The following is a 16729-nucleotide window of genomic DNA, read 5'->3' on the forward strand; positions in this document are numbered from 1 at the left end:
ATGAGATGGAAGCTGAGCGTTTTGACTTGATACCTCACGGTCTGCCTGTAATTGAGCCACCAGAGTATGGGCGTGGTGCAAAATACGGTCCGCTGAAGTATTTCCGAAAAGCGCTGTGACGTCCGCGTTATACCCCCATGTGAGGACTCTCGCCCGTGGAAGCTTCTCGGGCAACATTCTAGGGTCACTCAGCCAGCAGCATTTCTTTTCGTGCCTTTTGGTCGTCCACGTATTCAGAGCATTGCCATAAAGGCCATGCACTGCAACGATATCCACGACTGGATCGGAACCAGCATACAATTGGGTTAGGCCGTAATTATCCGTCATTGTGATAATTCTTACCTGCTGTCGAGAAAATATAGAAGGAAAAAGAGTAAATCAGAATGCAGGTACCGAGGAAATGGGGTTAAATCATCAATGTCGCGTGAAGGCACAGCCTCACCTGCACGCTGAATTGGTTCGTAGGTGCCAGTTGAAACCGTACTCCAAGCGCTGGCTTTATTGAGCCTCCAAATGCCATTACTGCCAATAGGCAAGTATGTAAGTGTATTGAGTGTATTGAGCCGGTTGCCCAACAATCTAACTACACCACAAGGCACAAAGTTGGATGCATTTGCCAGGAACATTGCTTTCATACCATGGACACGTGGATTACCCATGACATCCGCATCAAAATACGTATTTCAGCGATGAGGTTGGCCGTCCGACGGCGCACCCTTCGCATCCCGCAAAACGATCGGGCGATATTTATGAGCATGACTGCGTAGACATTGTCCCGACTTCTACGCCCCTTCCGTTCAAGCCCTTCCATTTACACCTTGCCAAGACTTGATGAGGCTCCGAGGAGAAAGCTCTCTGGAGGAGTGAAACAGATGCTCGGACCTTTTAAAGGCGGGACTTTGAATCATAAAAGACTCTCAACTACTTCGTCAACACGAACTGCTATATACCGTACTTTTACATCCAATACATCAGACGCATAGTGCTGCCGTCCCCAAATATCAAAGGAAAATTCATCAACGACCACCAATCTGTCCCTTGGGAATTGGCTTGATCCAACTCAGCGCCAAATTAATCCCAATCGTCATGACCCCAATGATCCAGAAAACCTTCGCATAATCCTTCCCATTAAATCTGAAGATGATCGCGAAAATGATGCCACCCAGGTTTCCTGATGCGCCCGTGCATCCAGATACGATGCCGTTAGCATGAGGATGCACGTGAGGCACAAGCGAGAAGTTGGCCCCGTTGCCCGCCTCAAGGAAGACAGCCATGGCGCCGACAAGACCGAACATCGTAGTCTTGGTGTGGGGATCCAATGCACCGATGGCAATTAGGAATGCGCCAGTCACGACACCGAGGACATGGATCCAGGCCTTCTTGCCCCAGACGCTGGTGTTTTTGTAGATGATGTCGCTGATCATTCCGCCGAGAGGTCTCGTGACAACGTTCAAGAGGCCGAACATCGCTGCCCATCGCCCAGAGCCAGTCTGGCCAAGCTTTTTGAAGTTCTTAACGTAGTAGGCGCCTAAGATAGAATTGATGGCCAGTTCGGCGCCGAAGGAGCAGAAGTAGCATCCGCCTTGGACGAGTGTCTGGGCAGAGAAGATGACAGGTAGGGTTTCTTTGAAGGTTGGCTTGCGGACGATCTCGCCACGGGCGATGTCGAGCATTTCTTGCTGGCCGATGTTCGCTTCGTGGTCGAAGGCGGTGCTGTTTTTGCCCGTAGCCTCGAAGCCAATCTTCTTCTCGTCGTTACTACCGGGTGATTCGCTCCCGCTCAAGTGTTGTTGCTTGTCAGTGAGGCCTTGGGGCACATCGACAACTTCGCCTGTGACACCGTGGCTGGTGAGATTCTGTTGCGCGGCGAGGTGGCGTTCGCTCCATTTCCCAGTTGGGGTATCAGGACAGCAGATCAGCATAGTGATAGCGACGGCCGTGATAACGATGAAGGGCACGACGAAAGCGACACGCCAGGCCTTGTGAGGCGTGAGGCCTTGGTCATGAACAAGAGAGTCGAAAATCGCTGGCATCAGGAAATAGGTTACACCACCGCCGGCGTTACCAAACCCGCCAGTCAAGGCATTTGCTGTGCCAACGACGTTCTTGTCGAAGAAGCCCGTCGACCAGACTTGACAGGGGACAAAGCTGCCACCAAGAATACCAATGAAGAAGCGAAGTGCAAGGAGACCTTTTACTGAGTTCACTGTGCCAGATAGAGCAGTGGGGATAGCGCCAATAAGCAAGCATCCTGCAAAGGTGTATCGAGGGCCAAAGCGATCACAAGACGGCCCTGCAACAAGACGGACGAGGAGACTACGTGACAGTTAGTCACGAAATCAGACTTTGAGCGATGGATCTCACGTGGCTGTAAGTGCAATGATGTTCGAATTAGAGATATCAGTCTGCGTTAACTTCAAGTCCTTCGCGATTGTGATCGAAAGCTTTCAAGAAGTTAGGCTATTTCAGACGAAAACAAGGCTGCATCGCATACCAATGGCGGAAACGCATACCTACGTGCAATTAGCCTCGTCTGATTACCTGCATACATATTCGTAGGAACTCACCAAGACCAGAAAGCAACGAAGAAGCCGAACCACGAGAAGAAGAATACTCGTCCATAAAGATTGATGGGGTTAAGTCCTGGGATTGAACGTGCTTTGTGATTGACTGGGTTGATCTCTGGCGCCTTCCAGAGGATAGCTGGGCTCAACATTTTGGCGGTTGACGTCAGCTGTCTGGTGTGGCTTTCTTCAAGTATCCTAAAAAGGCTGGAATATTGTCCTAATGTCGACCTTCCAATATATACGCACGTCGAACAGACTCGAGCGAGAACAAGGAAAAAGTTGTATAACAGGGTGGACGTGTCGACTGATATATCTGATACCTTGACGCCTCAATGTTTGGCGAGTAAGATTGAATGCCCTTTCTCCGAATCGATGAGCCAAAGTGGGATTCGTCCACTAGAAACGATCCTCGGATGTTGAGATGTCCGCGGATTAGGAAAGAATCGTGGGCGATCGCTACGGCTGAGTAACTCAAATTGGAGGTCTATACTACGGTGGGCAGCCTGTCCTTGGCCCGATAAGGATATTTCGAGATTCCTCGCCAGGTGTTGCGAGTTTCAAGGTGACCCGAAAGGGCTATACCTGTCTGACAGATTCAGTGTCGCCGTTGACAGCGCTTGTCCACGTCCTTGCGCGGAGATGAGATCTCAAAGGCCTCGATGCAGATTCGATGAAGCACGTACTTGTTCCAGGCCAGACCTAAGACATACATAAGTCAGAGCATGGAGATGTGGAGACAGCGGATGCGACAGCTAGCTGCAGGCAGAGAAATGTCGATGGGACCAATGATGACGGGCAGTAGCCTTATCAATGGGGGCGATTCCCGTCTGGCTTTCCCAAGCCAGGTCGCAGGATGGTGAACAGACAGCGAGGCCAGCGATGGCAATCTGCCGTCTAATTCGTCGAGCTCTTATCACCGCCCTCCTTTTCAGGTGTGAGCTTGCATGGGTTTCCTTATCAGTATCCAAGCCGGTCGATACCGTCTTGGCTTTCCTCAGATGCTCTTAAAGTCTGGTTGCCCTTCTCCGTGGAAGCGGTCACACGTCCTTCTGGCACTCGTCAACATAATCTACGGAAGAAGGTGTGATGTTGCTAGCTGCAGGTCCAGACTTTACCTCGTGCCATGACTTTATTAGTTCTCGGCTCCCGCTTAAGGGCCGACTTCCACTGACGCGCCCGCGGGTCGATCTCCACGACTGTCGAGACACAAGATTTAAATATTGACTGTGGCGCATGCCATTCTAATGCCATTCCAAATCCTGTGAACAGTCTGCTCCGACATTTCCATGGAGTCGCATGGCTTTCCCCATGTCGCTCAAATGCAAAACATGTGATACCCGTCCTCCAGGTCCAAGGTTAGAATCGCAAACCCCACGCCAAGCAGCTCGCTTATCTAACCAGTCACGTATGCCACCTGTCACTTGTCGGATGAAAGCAGGTATGTTCCGTACGTGGAAGAATTGAAGAGTCCGGACGGCGCTGCAGATGTCTATTTCAGGCAACATGAAGACTAGAAGAAGAATCGCTACGTTCAATCATAAGTGAGATCACAGATCTTCACGTGTCTATCCGCCCAAATCTATCAAAATACCACGCTTCGTTGCTTCGTCAATCTTGAAGAGCTATCCTCCTTTTTGCCCAGATGCCAGAACGAACTCTTCTTCTGGGGTCGAGGTTGCGCTTGAGCTTGAGGTGCATGACCCCCGCCAGAAAAAAGTGTGCTTGAGCTAGGTCCTCCAAAACCTGACGGCTGCAGGTACGGGCCCACGCTCTGCTGCTGTTGCGGTCGTATGTTATTTGCGAGATATGGCGCTGGTGCTGCACTGTGTGGTCTCTGAACTGGTGCGGGTGGATACGATGTGACCGCCTGCCCTTGATGCCGTGGCGGTTTAGTTGACGGAAGCTGCTGCGAGCTTGGTCGCCCTCCTTTGCCGTACACCTTCTTCAATCGCTCCGTTTCACGGTCGATCACCTTCTGCTTCTCGCGCCTCTGATGCTCCTCTTCCTGCACCATCCTCTGTACTCGTCTTGTTTCTGCTTCCTCGCGACGTCGCCTCTCACGCTCTTCATGCGCCACTTGCTTCTTGAGTCGTGCCTCCTCCATATCCAAATCCCATTGTGTACGTGGGTCAGTGGGTGGTAGACGAGGATCAGAAGACGAATGTCGAGGCGGCTGAGTAGGTGGAGGGTGTGAAGCATGGCGATGTTTACGGTGCGCTTTATTCGGGGCATTTGAGGGGATGAAAGGCGCAGCTGTGGCTGCAGAATCCGAGATATTGAACGCTTCACTTACGTTGGAGTTGAAGACTTCCCGAATGACGATCGCCCCGAGGAGTAACACAACTTCAAGGCCTTTAGGGTCTTCCGTCTCGACTCGCGAAAGATTTGGTTCGTAGAGAGTAATTTCTTTGAAATGTTTGAAAAGCGCCACAGTAATGTCGGGCTCCTTATGTTTCTTCTTGCTGCCATCTGGATTGGTCGACTTCCCTGAGAGGGTGCATATGTAGTCTTTTGACAGTTTGCCATCCTTCTTCCATTTGAAACCCAGCATTGGTGTGTTCTCCGAGGCTGTAGGGTCACTCTGAACACGATCGATGGCGGAAGACGACGGTTGGCGGAAACTCTGCACGGGCATCTCAAATCCCCAATAAGGAGCTGTGTTCCATGTGCCAGCGATCCATTTCATCTTGATCTGCTGATCTGGATTGTACAGCTGTAAGATAACCTCGGTAGGTAGTATAGGCTGGGGTGCCGGAGGAACTCCACTATTCAATCTCGTCTCTTCTTTATTCGGCTGAGTCCATTGGGGTACGAGTAATACCTCTCCAAAAAGGATGTCTGCATTGTAGCTGTCGTAGAGGGCGATTGCATAGCGATTCTTTGAGCCAGGTAGGGCAGGGTCCGGGTGACGTAGAGAATAGGCAGGGGCAGCGTCAGAACCGTGATGTGATAGATGCACGGAGGCGTGGTGTTTTATGCTGTCTGCAGAGGCGCGGAGATAGAATGCTTTGGACGGTCAGTTTTTAGTCAAGGAATCTCAATCACGGTCGCATACTGGGAAGATTTTCGTCGAGCATGGTTCTTCAACGGTGTGCAAGAGGTGGTCCTAAAGAGTTCGTAGGTGATAGAGTCCTGAAAAGCTCACATAGAATGAAAAGCCGACTTAAAGGAGAAGAAGAAGACATATGAAGTTTATAGAGGTTATTGTGAGCTTGACATATGGTGACGAGGCTTGGGGCTGTGACAGTTCGGTCTCATGTTGTGACTGGGTGACTTCGCACGCGAAGAAGGCGAAGATCCATGAGGGATCCATGATCCGCCTTGCATTAGCCTCTCGGGCCGTGGCTATTTTTAGTCCCTTACAGATGTTTAGCGCGCTTGGCACGCTCTCCTTTCCTTCAGTGTTCACCAACCACTGCAACCAGCAAGGCCACCGTATTACCCTACACCGCCTACAGACAGGCATCGATGTGAGAACTCTTCACATTTCGCGAACGCCAAACACTGATGCTATGTGTGTGCCTAAGCTTTGGAAACAAAATATGTGAGAGAATCTGCGCTGCGGTATGGCCGCATTCGACTTTCCACCTACTATCCTGGGGCATCCAAAAACGAACCACAAGATGTCATGCCATACCGTACCGTTAGATCTATGTTTTGTCTCCGCCCTAGAAACGGACAAAGGAACTCCATTGTTGCGATTTGGATTAATTTAGGGTTGCGACCGTGGAATGGACTGATAAAGACCCATACCAAAGTTCAATTCCTCGTTTTGCCGCCGTTGTTGTTCCTGCGATCGCTGACCAGGGACGGAGACATTTACCGGCACCTCGAGTCCTGGTGCAGTAGAGTTACTTCCAGTCCACTGCGGAGGCGACTGAGACTGATGAACTTGTTGTGGTGCTTCGTACTGCTGCTGATACATTTGCTGTTGTTGCTGAGGGGTAAAGCTAGTATTCCAGTGCAGTGAGCCTTGCTGGTTTTCGACAGGATTTGTGCTATGCTGGTCCCAAGGTATCGCAGATTGCTGCTGACGCGGTAGGAATTGCGCCGTAGGCTGCGACGTCTGCGTCCACGAACCGGTCCAATCTTGTACATTTAAGGCTGGGGAATGGAAGGCAGCGGCGTTCCCGCTGTAACCGATTCCAAACGGGTCTAATTGAATTGCCCCAGGGTTGGCTTGGTCGACGCCACTTGGACAAGGCATTGACTGAAGAAGATGGGACCAAGTCTCGTATGAGACGTCAAGCTCGCCCGAATATTGCTCCGGTGGGTAATAATTGTTTAGAACACCCTGAGAACTCATCAGTAGCTGCTTGACTCGACACTTCGCCAGGAAATAAGGTTATTACGTACCCAGTCAACATCGACCAATTGCTTCGCAGGTGCAGTAGGGGGTGACTTCGTCACAGATGTTTCGGGCGTGGAAGGGGCTTTATTACTGCCTGGTGATAAGGTTCCAGGGTTTGAAGGCGATTCTCTGAAGCTGCTACTAGCTTTTGAGGATGTCTGGTTTTTAGTCGACTTCCCCCGACCTGGCTTTCTCCCTAGGTTTTGTGCCCCTTTAGAAATGTCTTCGTCGACTAAGGTCGACTCTGTACTGGCACTGGAGTTCCTTGCATCCCGGTGGATTTCTTTATCAGACAATTTGAGTGCTTCGCGTAAATTCTTCTCTAAGTTTGCGGGCGCACGAAGGTGCCGTTTTCCAGTATAGACCTCCATCTTCCACCAGGCTTGCGTAATTATCCAGCGAGCCTTAGCTATTGGTGGCAACTGCGGGGGCTCAAAAACATAGTCAAGGCCTCGCCAAATTCGCGCCGACTCTTTTCGCCTTGGGTTCATAATGATTTCAGTTGACATTAGCATAGCGTAGTGATGCTGTTGCAGTGCACCTGCATACCACCGCCAGAGCGCATAGTCGGCAAAAGTCTCAACCTCGATTACTCTATCCATGGTCTTAATGCCGTTTTCTATCAGCACGGATAACAGACGATCTGTCAACCAGTCAGCTCATAGTGCTAAAGATATTGGCTCATCCTACCTGGCATCTGCAGTTTCGGGTGCATATGGTAAGGATGAAGCACCATAGCGTACGTTCGCAAGGTCTGAAGATCTAGCACGCGAAGACCGTACCTTTGTAGAGGATCGTTCGGTTTACTCGGTGTAAGCTTGAGTGACCACTCGAGCCGAAAAGACTCTATGCTGTTAATGATAGGCGTGATCGAGATCTCTCGTGCCATGAGCTTGCGTCGGTTGATCCAAATGCTCCGGATGAATTCGTTACACCTGTATCGAATAAGTGGCACTGTCATTTCGGTCCATTTGTTCTCAGCTGCCTCTTTGTGGCCTTCCTTGGCAAGTTCGGCATCATCGACATTACTTGGAAGTTTGGTCGTGTAATCCTCTGCTCGGATGATTGGGCGAGGACCATGTGCTTCTGTTACCCGAATGTCAAGAATGCATAAATTGTACCATATCAGGCGTCTGATATGAATTTCAATGGGATTGTATCCACGTTGTTCACCATCGACATGATATCCATTGCATTCAGCCACACGTATGGCCGTTGCTACTAGGGAGGAGTGGATCCTAGAGACCTCTCCGCGGCATAATACTATCTTCATTTCACTTAGCAAGATCATTTCGGAAGGAGCAAGGAGGGGAAATGTGCGTATCGTAGCGGAGACTTCAGCTGCTGCAGCCGTCGGGATGGTACTGTTCGATACAAGATGATGTAGTAACGTACCAAATAGGCTACAAAAGCCTGAACCGTCTCCACCTTGGCCGTCTGGAGAACCTGAGCTTGAGTCAATGCAATCTCTGTACCAGCCTTCAATTTTTGCATCCAAAGGTGTTGATCTTCTCCGAATTCCTTGTCAATAGTGCCGGGCGGCATCGCAACCATACCTGAAAACAAAATCGAAAATACTATTGCTTGCAAAGACTTCGTCGGCCGAGTTTTGTTACTCAGGTTCTTGGCAAATGTCTGCCAACGCGACTCAAACGATTGTCGGTGCAGTATCCTAGCGATAGGATGGACCCCTTTCCAGTATTGTTGTAGTATTCTTGTTGATATTGTGAATGGTGGCAGGAAGTCCATAAGTTCCTGGTCTTTACCGAGGGAGATTGTATCTAAGTCGGGAGCGAGGTATGAAGAGGTTGGCTTCATGAATGATCCTGTTGGCGTGGCGAGGCCAGTCTGGAACATTTCAGGTGGCGTTGGCCAAACAGCTTGTTCCTCTGCCCATTCACGCTGATGGCTTGCTGCTTGTAACAGCATTTTGAGCTATAATAATTCAGTAAACTTCTCTCGCAGACAGCAAGAGAACCAATCACCTCGTGTGCCATTCCTGGGCGGTACTGGCCACCTATGCGGTCCGTCATGTGTACTTTGCCAATCTGAAAGCCAAGGTCGGTCACTTCTGTCTCATCGGCATCATCATCATACGATGCCGATTCCGTGACAAGTGGTGAGACCTCAAGACCCTCATAGTCTGAACCATCATCACCATCTTTGGCATCCCCAAGGCATTGGCTATATAGCCGGCTGACTTTTTCTTTGATCTCTGGAGGCAAAGACGAGACCTTCCGACTTGTGCCATTAATAAGAGCATTGTTCGGCGGGTCTAAATATATACATGTGCGCCCGTCTCCACATCGAGAGCAGATGGGCTTGGTGCGATCACAACCCGCCTTTCGCTCTCGACAGTCAAAGCAAGCGGTGATAATGCGGTTACGCTTTTGCTTTGCCCGTTTTGAAGGAGCTTTATTCTCCATACTGACCACAATCTCCTATTCAAGTTTCAAAATTCAAAAACGGCAACAGGCAGTATCGTACTAGGTTTACAAAATCGGTAGCGTGAGTGCATGCAGAATGCCTCTTCGGCTTAATGGCAACGACTAGGAGCGAGGTTGTAGGATATCAGTGTCGTTTATAGTGCTATATGATCGAGAGGTTGGTCTTGGTCATAGCATCGAGGTCGCTTAGGGAAGACCAAGCTCAGTCGCGTTCAAGGTTACGTATAGTCGCCGCCATAGCCGTCGTTGATGTGACAGTCTTGTGGTTGAAATCGAACTTGCCTGCGCAATCTGCTCCAAAAGCCGGTAGACTCATCAGATTCAGCAGGGTTTCTACCCCACACTACATGATGTTCGTGTCTATGCACAATCTGTATGTCGACATTAATTGGAACGAGTATTGTTGCTCTCCACGGACCTCCCAAGCTAGTTGGCGGGCACCGTTGCAGCAGCGCGAGCACCCATTCAAATGCCGTTGCGGAAGCATCCAGATGGTGACTAGTTAGGGCCCGGGGTGTTGCTAGCCCAAGAAGCTTCTGCACTCACACGGCAGCCGAAGCTTTGGGTGCCGTTTAGTGCTTCCGGCTCAGGATCCGGGCATGTACCAGGTATTGACGGAACGTTGCAAGCTGGATCGACGGTGGGGCAGCGACATACGAAATACCGGCAGCATGCACAGCAGTAGTCTACCCCGACCTTCGGTTAGACTGGCCCCTTTCGACATTGTTCTCACGATGCAGGCTCAGGCTCAGGCTCAAACCAAAAACCAAGCATGGTGAATGACAGATGTCTGGCCCGAGTGTCCTATACCCGCCCCACTGCCGGACTATCATTGACGTCTGTCTTGAATCACATTGACGTGCATTGAGCTCCGGCATACAGATCAGTCCCAACAATTGCATGGAAGCATGGCACCCGCAACCGAAATCGCGACGTGGTCCCTCAAAGCCGGCACAGACATCGACGACCCCTCCTCCAACTCAGGCAAAGTGTGGGCTTCCACTCTCGACACAGTCTCCTCTCAACCAGGCTACCAGCGCGCCTACTATGGCCGCACCCTCGAAAACCCCAGTATTTTTCAATTTCTCGTCGATTGGGATTCATACGACCATCATCAAGACTTCGTCAAATCGTCCATCTACGGCCCCTTCGTGAAACACCTCATGACGATCGTCAACGGCGGATTCACTATGCGCCACGCCAATTTCGAGCCGCATCCGCCGAGCAAGGTGGTGGGAAAGACAAACGCGCCGGTGACAGAGGTATTGACGGCGTATGTGGAGGCGAAGGATGAGGGGTATGCGGCGAACGTGACGAAGTTTGGGCACAAATTGCAAGACGAACGAGTGCAAGGGTTCAAGGGATTCTCGAGCGGGTGGGTGATGGAGAATGTAGAGCATGAGAAGTTTGGGGAAGGAAAGAAAGGCCATGCGTATGTGGCCGTCTTCGGGTACGAGACCATGGAGGATCATGCGCGTGTTAGGGATAGTCAGTTCTTCAAGGACAACATTGGTCTTATCCGAGAGGGTGCCGCGGGACTTCAGATGCATCATGTTTGCTTCGACGAAAAGTAGCGAGGTGAATGAATGAATGAAAAGAGAGATATCAGCATTCTACGGGGTTGCTAGGCACCATAGCACGCAGTACTCATAGAAATACTATACGACTCATTGCGAGAACGAACGCCACGTCTCCAAAAAGCCAATGCCGTCTTTCCTTTTCTCTATGCACCAACGCGTACGCCAACCACTAATGCCGATCAACTTCAGCTACCCTTTGCCGTACCCTCACATGCAGGCGCCCATTCATCATGAACATGATACCTTTTACAGGCTGCCTGCCTGTCTCTCCAAGGTGGCCGTTCGCTCTTCGCCTTCTCCCTCTTCAGCTTCACAATCACCTCCCTCATGAACTTCTCGTCCCACTGATCTTGATGCTCTGCAATAAGCTTATCCGTCTTCTTCCACACGAATAGATCTCCTATCAGCTCTCTCAGTCCGCCACCACCATGTGTACCAACATGACCTCCACAACCTTCGGCCGCTTGATCGTTTTCGCTGCCTTCGCCAGTCTTCGAGCTATGCCATCTGACGATTGTAGAGGAGCCACTTGAAGAAAGGCAGCCACTCTCGTCGTCCCAGACAACACGGGTATCATCAGGTGTGGGACAGGAATTCGTCCGGTCCGCAACGGTGGCCAATTCATCTATGATTCTGTTTTTGAGAGCGGTTACTTGTAGTTGATCTGCCAAGGAATAGAGTCTGATGAGTTTGAAGTAGGCTGGATGCGGGCCTGTCAAGTCTTCGTGGTCTAAAGTGCGGGTGTACAGCCATTGGATGAAGTATTCAAAATCTTGCGGCAGGATTGTGGGAAGCGATAATTTATTGAAATCAGTCTTATTCTTACCAATGGAAATGCTAGATCTATTAGTGAGAGGTGTGGGCGAGTCACGGAAAGCGTAAGTTGGGTTGTATGCGGCTGCGAAGAAGGGTGACGCTGTGAGCAGGATCTCGAGGTGGATAGGAAAAGCGTGCCCTTCAGAGCCGGCCGTGATGGTAATTGGTGTGCGGAACAAATATCTAAGCATTTTGTTCAACAGACTGCACTAGCTCTCTGATCCTCAAACGACTTACCTTATTGGTGTTGCTGGAGTTGGGAAATTGACGGTTGGTGATATAGGAATTGAAGACGGTACTGCAACTATCTGCTTGGGAGCCGATACTTGTCTTTTATTGTTTAGTTTGGTAATAGTCATGCCAGACATAATTGAAGCTGATTTGTTTCTTGCGCTCGGTCGTCTTTCGACCCTAACGTTGTTCTTAACCGCCAACATGAGGAAAGAGCGACCGAGGAACCCTTGCGGAAGCTGCTATGTGGAGCATATTGCACAATCGAAAGTCTCGTGCAGAAACCATAATTATTAGAGCATTTGAATTGGTGCAAAGACTTGATGAGAAAGGCTGCATTGAATACCCTTTCAAGGCGTCAGGCCGCAAACGTGATACTGGGCATTGGCATGAAAAGTGCAAACGATCAAGAGTGAAAGGGATTGTAGCGCACAGGCTCAGACGAGAGCTTTACGACTTCTATGGTCACGTTTGCGGCCATTCAAGGGCGAGACCAACCGGACTGGGAAGACAAAGCACCCGATTGCGATTAGATGAAAAGAAGATGGCTTCAAAGCCACTGAGGGGGAAGTTGGCCGTCGTGAGAATGTAAGACGAGCTGCGTGCAGGCTCGTAGAAAATGAAAAGGGCTTTTGTAGCGCAAGCAGCGCTGGCTTACTAAATCGCATTCCTTAAGTCATTCGCCTACAACTCCCGTTGATGACTGATGAACGCTAGATGCGATGTTTCTCACTTTCTGTTTAATAAGTCAGCAAGGATTCAGCCTTATACTGTGAAAGGCAGCACGCACCTAGCCTCGAGTAGAGCATGTAGAGGGCCATAGAATTACACTCCGAAGTGCCGGTGATAGTAACGAGACGTTCATTACTATTGTCTTGAGGTTCATTGATCTTTATCACGCTGCCACTCAGCTGCCTGATTTCATTGATCTTTGCTCCTCCCTTTCCAATGATGGCTCCCACCATGTCGTTGGGAATGAAAATCTGCTGGGTTAGTGGCTGGCCAGGAACCACGCCTTGCATAGGTTGATTTGGGGGACCGGCGTGCGTATGAGTGGGTTGATGAGGGTTGACTTGCGGCTGGTGAGGTCCAGCTCCCTGGTAGCCTCCCGGCTGAGGGGAGCTGCCGAAATGCACAGGTGCTTGGCCTTGCTGCTGGGGTGGTTGGCCATGCAGATACGGCACACCGTATGGATTCGCTGGAGTTCGTTGGGCTTGGTTGTTGTGCCGACGATAGTTGTCCGGATGTCCGTATTGGCCTCCTGCAGGTTGTGGTACATACGGCACCACCTGCATGCCACCTGGTACCACCCCAGCCGGACCTCCACTTCTCGTAGCGTAAGCTGACGCTGCTGGACCTCCAAAGCGTTCAGTCAATTGCTCCACCAGCGTCTGCCCGACATAATACGTAGCAATGTGTACAGCATCAGCCACTCCAAGGACTACAAGTGATCTTTCCGTTGAAAGGGGAAGGCATGAATCTGAAGCGTTGAGGCGAGCACCAGACGCTTCTTGTATTTCGCGGATACGAACGCCTGACTTGCCGATGATGGACCCTATCAGGATATGGGGCACAAGGAGGCGCAGAGGGTAAGTTTTGGATTGTGAAGTGGATGGAGACTCTAACGGCTCATTGTTCAATGTGCGGATGATCAAGCCGAACGCCTTTAACTTATCAGTCGGTGAATTTGGAAAGGCAGCAGCCAACTTACTTTTGCAGCGCAGTCCACCGGACCACTAACGGTCAAGACTCTCTCAACGGCGCCACGAGAGTAGTCGCTAACGGTACACTTGGCGCCGGAGTGTCGGCGGACAAGGGAAACATTCTCGCCACCTTTTCCTATTACGGTAGCTGCTTCTGCACTGGAGATGACGGCGCGCATATGCAACCAGCCAGTCTCATCTTGGTGGCCATGTTGCATTGGTCCCTGAGAGGTTGCTCGATCGTACTGACCGCTTGTGGACTGAATGGGCTGAATATCTTGAAGGGTCGCGGCTGAAGGTGTCGCATTTCCAGTCTCGACCAAAGTAGTATCTCCTTGGCTCATTAGGCTGCCATTTTGTAGCGACGCGGCCTCATTTTCGCTCTTTACTGATTCGGCTGTGGGGAGACTATTCTCTCCTTGAGAAGTGTCTGGTGGAGCACTACTGTCTTCCCCGTCTGCTTCCTCCTGCTTGAGAGGTTTATCAAGCGCTGGGCGCTTGGCGTCGGGCTGGTCAGTGGGTCCTGAAGGGGAAGATTCGTCGTCCAAGGGGCGTTTTGTATTGGCAGCAGGGGTAGTCAGCGTGGGCGATGCAGACATGATTGTAAGGGTATTGAACAATAATGGTGATGCGGTCGAACTGCAGGAACTGTAATTGGTTCTTTGGCTGAAATTTTTAAATTGTTCTTATGTACACCAGGAGATTTGTAGGAGAGTGCGCTGGTGTAAAAGACGGTGAAAGTAGTGCTTTGAATGCTGGTGTAGATGCTGATGAAAATGGTGCTGGGGGTAGCGAAGGATTTTGTAGAACTTGGAATGAGGTCGTGAGGGGGGAGTGTAGAGGACGTGGTGAACGCTGTGCTGATTCGAGGATATAGGATGGTATCACGTAGCCTTTCAAAAAGGCTAGAGTGAAATGTGAAGTGAGGTGAGAGGTGCGGACGAGGTGAGCGATGCGAGTGAGGGGGGGTTAGAAGGCTCAAGACGTCGAGTGGTACGAAAGAAAACGCTGATTTACGGCCGGGGAAGAAGAGGAGCTGAGGGAACGCCTGGGACTTGCAAACCTGTTACCAGTGCCTCGTAGTCCTACTTAGAACCTCTCTGTCGTCGATTCGTGAACCTGGTTGGTGATGTTAGAAAGCGTAAGAGGGAGCAAATGAAGCAAATCTGTAATATGTGCAACTCACGGCACTAAGGGCATGGGGCTTGATCTAGGCTCGTTTCAGTCTAGCCCCATTGACACGTTCAATCATCCGTTGGAACGCGAAATGAACGGACATAAATTTCCGCCTGGAGGTCTCCTCTGTCACTCCTTTGGCCATGAGAAGGATTCCAAGGTGAATGGCTAGACTTCTGTAGGCCGTGGGACATTGTCAACCTTTGGGATGGCGTCCCAACTCACCATCAACAAGGTTCAGGAGTATGCTAGTCATCTGGCCAAGGAAGATGTGGAGAACAGGCTGGCTGGGGACGAGCTGGACGATTATGCCAGCCGCCTTAATCGATCACTCAATTCCCTTCAATATCAAGTAAAGCAACATGAATCCATTCTCGAAAAAGTAAATTGAGATCGCCTATATAAGTAGGTAATCATAACTAACGCCGCCGTTGGTCAGCTGCGTGAACAGATATCAGTCCCGTCAATAGAGGAATCTTCAGAGAATTTCAAAGCCCATCTCCAGCAGGTACAGAAGGCTACAGCATCTTATAAATCTCTGATAGCTAGTGAGCCGACTTTACCATCACCAGAATCTCCTCTTCCGGCGTTATTGGCTATTCGAAGAACATTGAATCTGATAGAGCAGACGAAGAGGACGATCAAGGACATGCAAGAGAAATTACTGAGCGCTCAAGCTGAACTTCGCAATGAGGACCAAACTTTTCGTGATGCCCAGTATCTGAGACAAGCACTTGAAGACCGCGTTGCGAAACTTCGCACCGAAGAAACAGCTCAAGGATCGCAAAGTGTAAATGAGATCGCGGCAGGGCTTGTACTTGAGCAACAACTGCGAAGGCGGCGGTATGCGAAGGAGCTTCGTAATCTAGTCCGAGCATTCAATATTTTTGTTGCTGAGGATCTCTCCGTCATGTTAGCAGCGGAAGATCTGGGAGGACCTGTCGTCGGTGATGCGCTTGATCTTAATGAGGAAGCGTTGAAGTCTGGATTTACGCAACAAGGAAAGCCAAAGAAAACTTCTGCAGACGATGATAAGGCTGAAATGAGAAGGCTAGAACGGAATGAGCAAATTTGGGGGACAGGATCACAATCAGAGGCCGAAGCAGCGGAGAGAGAATTCCGTGATTTGGTGGAAAACCTGCTGAATGCTGCAGCCCAAGCAGAAGCGTCAAGTCCTTATATCGTTTTGAAAAAAGAGAACGCTGCCGTGAGATATCTAGTACGCGTCAAAGTTGCGCAATTCCACCCAGAAGATGCTAAGAAGCTCCGACTTTTGGAATTTGGTGCAGACTAGACGACATCACGATTCTGATCACGAATGCACTCAAACTTTGGTATTGCCATGATGTCTATTAGAAGTTCGTTGCCGAGGTCCCAGCTACATCAATCAAGAACGTCATCGCGCAAATCGAACAGTCGTCTTATGAGCTCGTCAGTCTTATTTCCAAGGGCGTCGTGGTACAGAACGTTGGTGATGAACGTCTTGCAATTCTTGATTCTCGTCGCAGTAGCTCTCGCAAGATCATAGTCTACGTACATATCTTCGACATAAATCGCACTGTAGACGGGAACTTCATTCATGGCGAGTTGTTCTTCATCATACAAGTCGGGCCAGTCGTTTACGGCAGCAATGATATTTGCCACGTCAAGAAATGCTGAAAGCTCAGCGAAGTCTGAAAACATGCCGCGAAAGATCTATGTCCCGACGTCAGCTTGGGGGCTGTGAGTAAGGAAGATTTCCCGACCATTTCTCCGGTGAATAGAATTGGCTGGGGTCCTTCGGTGGAGGTGTTAAGAAAGTCCGGAAATGAGCTCATGACACGCTCTGCGCTCCAGTTCGTTGCTCCGCTACAGCACT

The 16729-nt window shown here is 50.3% G+C and overlaps 6 protein-coding genes across 6 annotated transcripts; 2 read left to right on the top strand and 4 right to left on the bottom strand.

The window, feature by feature from the left end:
• Positions 1 to 1016: 1016 nt before the first annotated feature.
• KY384_002644 (uncharacterized protein) lies at positions 1017 to 9344 on the bottom strand (the record flags this gene model as incomplete). Its single annotated transcript, XM_044811166.1, has 10 exons — positions 1017 to 2316; positions 2568 to 2734; positions 3150 to 3195; positions 3251 to 3266; positions 4224 to 5573; positions 6321 to 6861; positions 6924 to 7561; positions 7609 to 8185; positions 8314 to 8853; positions 8904 to 9344. 10 exons carry the CDS (start codon positions 9342 to 9344, stop codon positions 1017 to 1019), a joined length of 5616 nt encoding a protein of 1871 aa, XP_044672049.1.
• Positions 9345 to 10273: 929 nt separating this feature from the next.
• On the top strand, positions 10274 to 10939 carry KY384_002645 (uncharacterized protein; the record flags this gene model as incomplete). Its single annotated transcript, XM_044811167.1, has 1 exon — positions 10274 to 10939. One exon carries the CDS (start codon positions 10274 to 10276, stop codon positions 10937 to 10939), a length of 666 nt encoding a protein of 221 aa, XP_044672050.1.
• A 191-nt stretch (positions 10940 to 11130) lies between these two features.
• Positions 11131 to 12129, bottom strand: KY384_002646 (uncharacterized protein; the record flags this gene model as incomplete). The annotated part of the gene is made up of 2 exons (XM_044811168.1): positions 11131 to 11944; positions 11999 to 12129. The coding sequence occupies 2 exons, from the start codon at positions 12127 to 12129 to the stop codon at positions 11131 to 11133; spliced, it is 945 nt and encodes a 314-aa protein (XP_044672051.1).
• A 547-nt stretch (positions 12130 to 12676) lies between these two features.
• KY384_002647 (uncharacterized protein) lies at positions 12677 to 14294 on the bottom strand (the record flags this gene model as incomplete). Its single annotated transcript, XM_044811169.1, has 3 exons — positions 12677 to 12705; positions 12783 to 13656; positions 13704 to 14294. The coding sequence occupies 3 exons, from the start codon at positions 14292 to 14294 to the stop codon at positions 12677 to 12679; spliced, it is 1494 nt and encodes a 497-aa protein (XP_044672052.1).
• Positions 14295 to 15079: 785 nt separating this feature from the next.
• KY384_002648 (uncharacterized protein) lies at positions 15080 to 16165 on the top strand (the record flags this gene model as incomplete). The annotated part of the gene is made up of 2 exons (XM_044811170.1): positions 15080 to 15253; positions 15281 to 16165. The coding sequence occupies 2 exons, from the start codon at positions 15080 to 15082 to the stop codon at positions 16163 to 16165; spliced, it is 1059 nt and encodes a 352-aa protein (XP_044672053.1).
• Positions 16166 to 16254: 89 nt separating this feature from the next.
• KY384_002649 (uncharacterized protein) lies at positions 16255 to 16688 on the bottom strand (the record flags this gene model as incomplete). The annotated part of the gene is made up of 2 exons (XM_044811171.1): positions 16255 to 16566; positions 16617 to 16688. 2 exons carry the CDS (start codon positions 16686 to 16688, stop codon positions 16255 to 16257), a joined length of 384 nt encoding a protein of 127 aa, XP_044672054.1.
• Positions 16689 to 16729: the final 41 nt, after the last annotated feature.

This window comes from Bacidia gigantensis, assembly GCF_019456465.1.
Source record: "Bacidia gigantensis strain McMullin 20006 chromosome Unknown contig_156, whole genome shotgun sequence".
NCBI classification, from domain to species: Eukaryota; Fungi; Ascomycota; class Lecanoromycetes; order Lecanorales; family Ramalinaceae; genus Bacidia; species Bacidia gigantensis.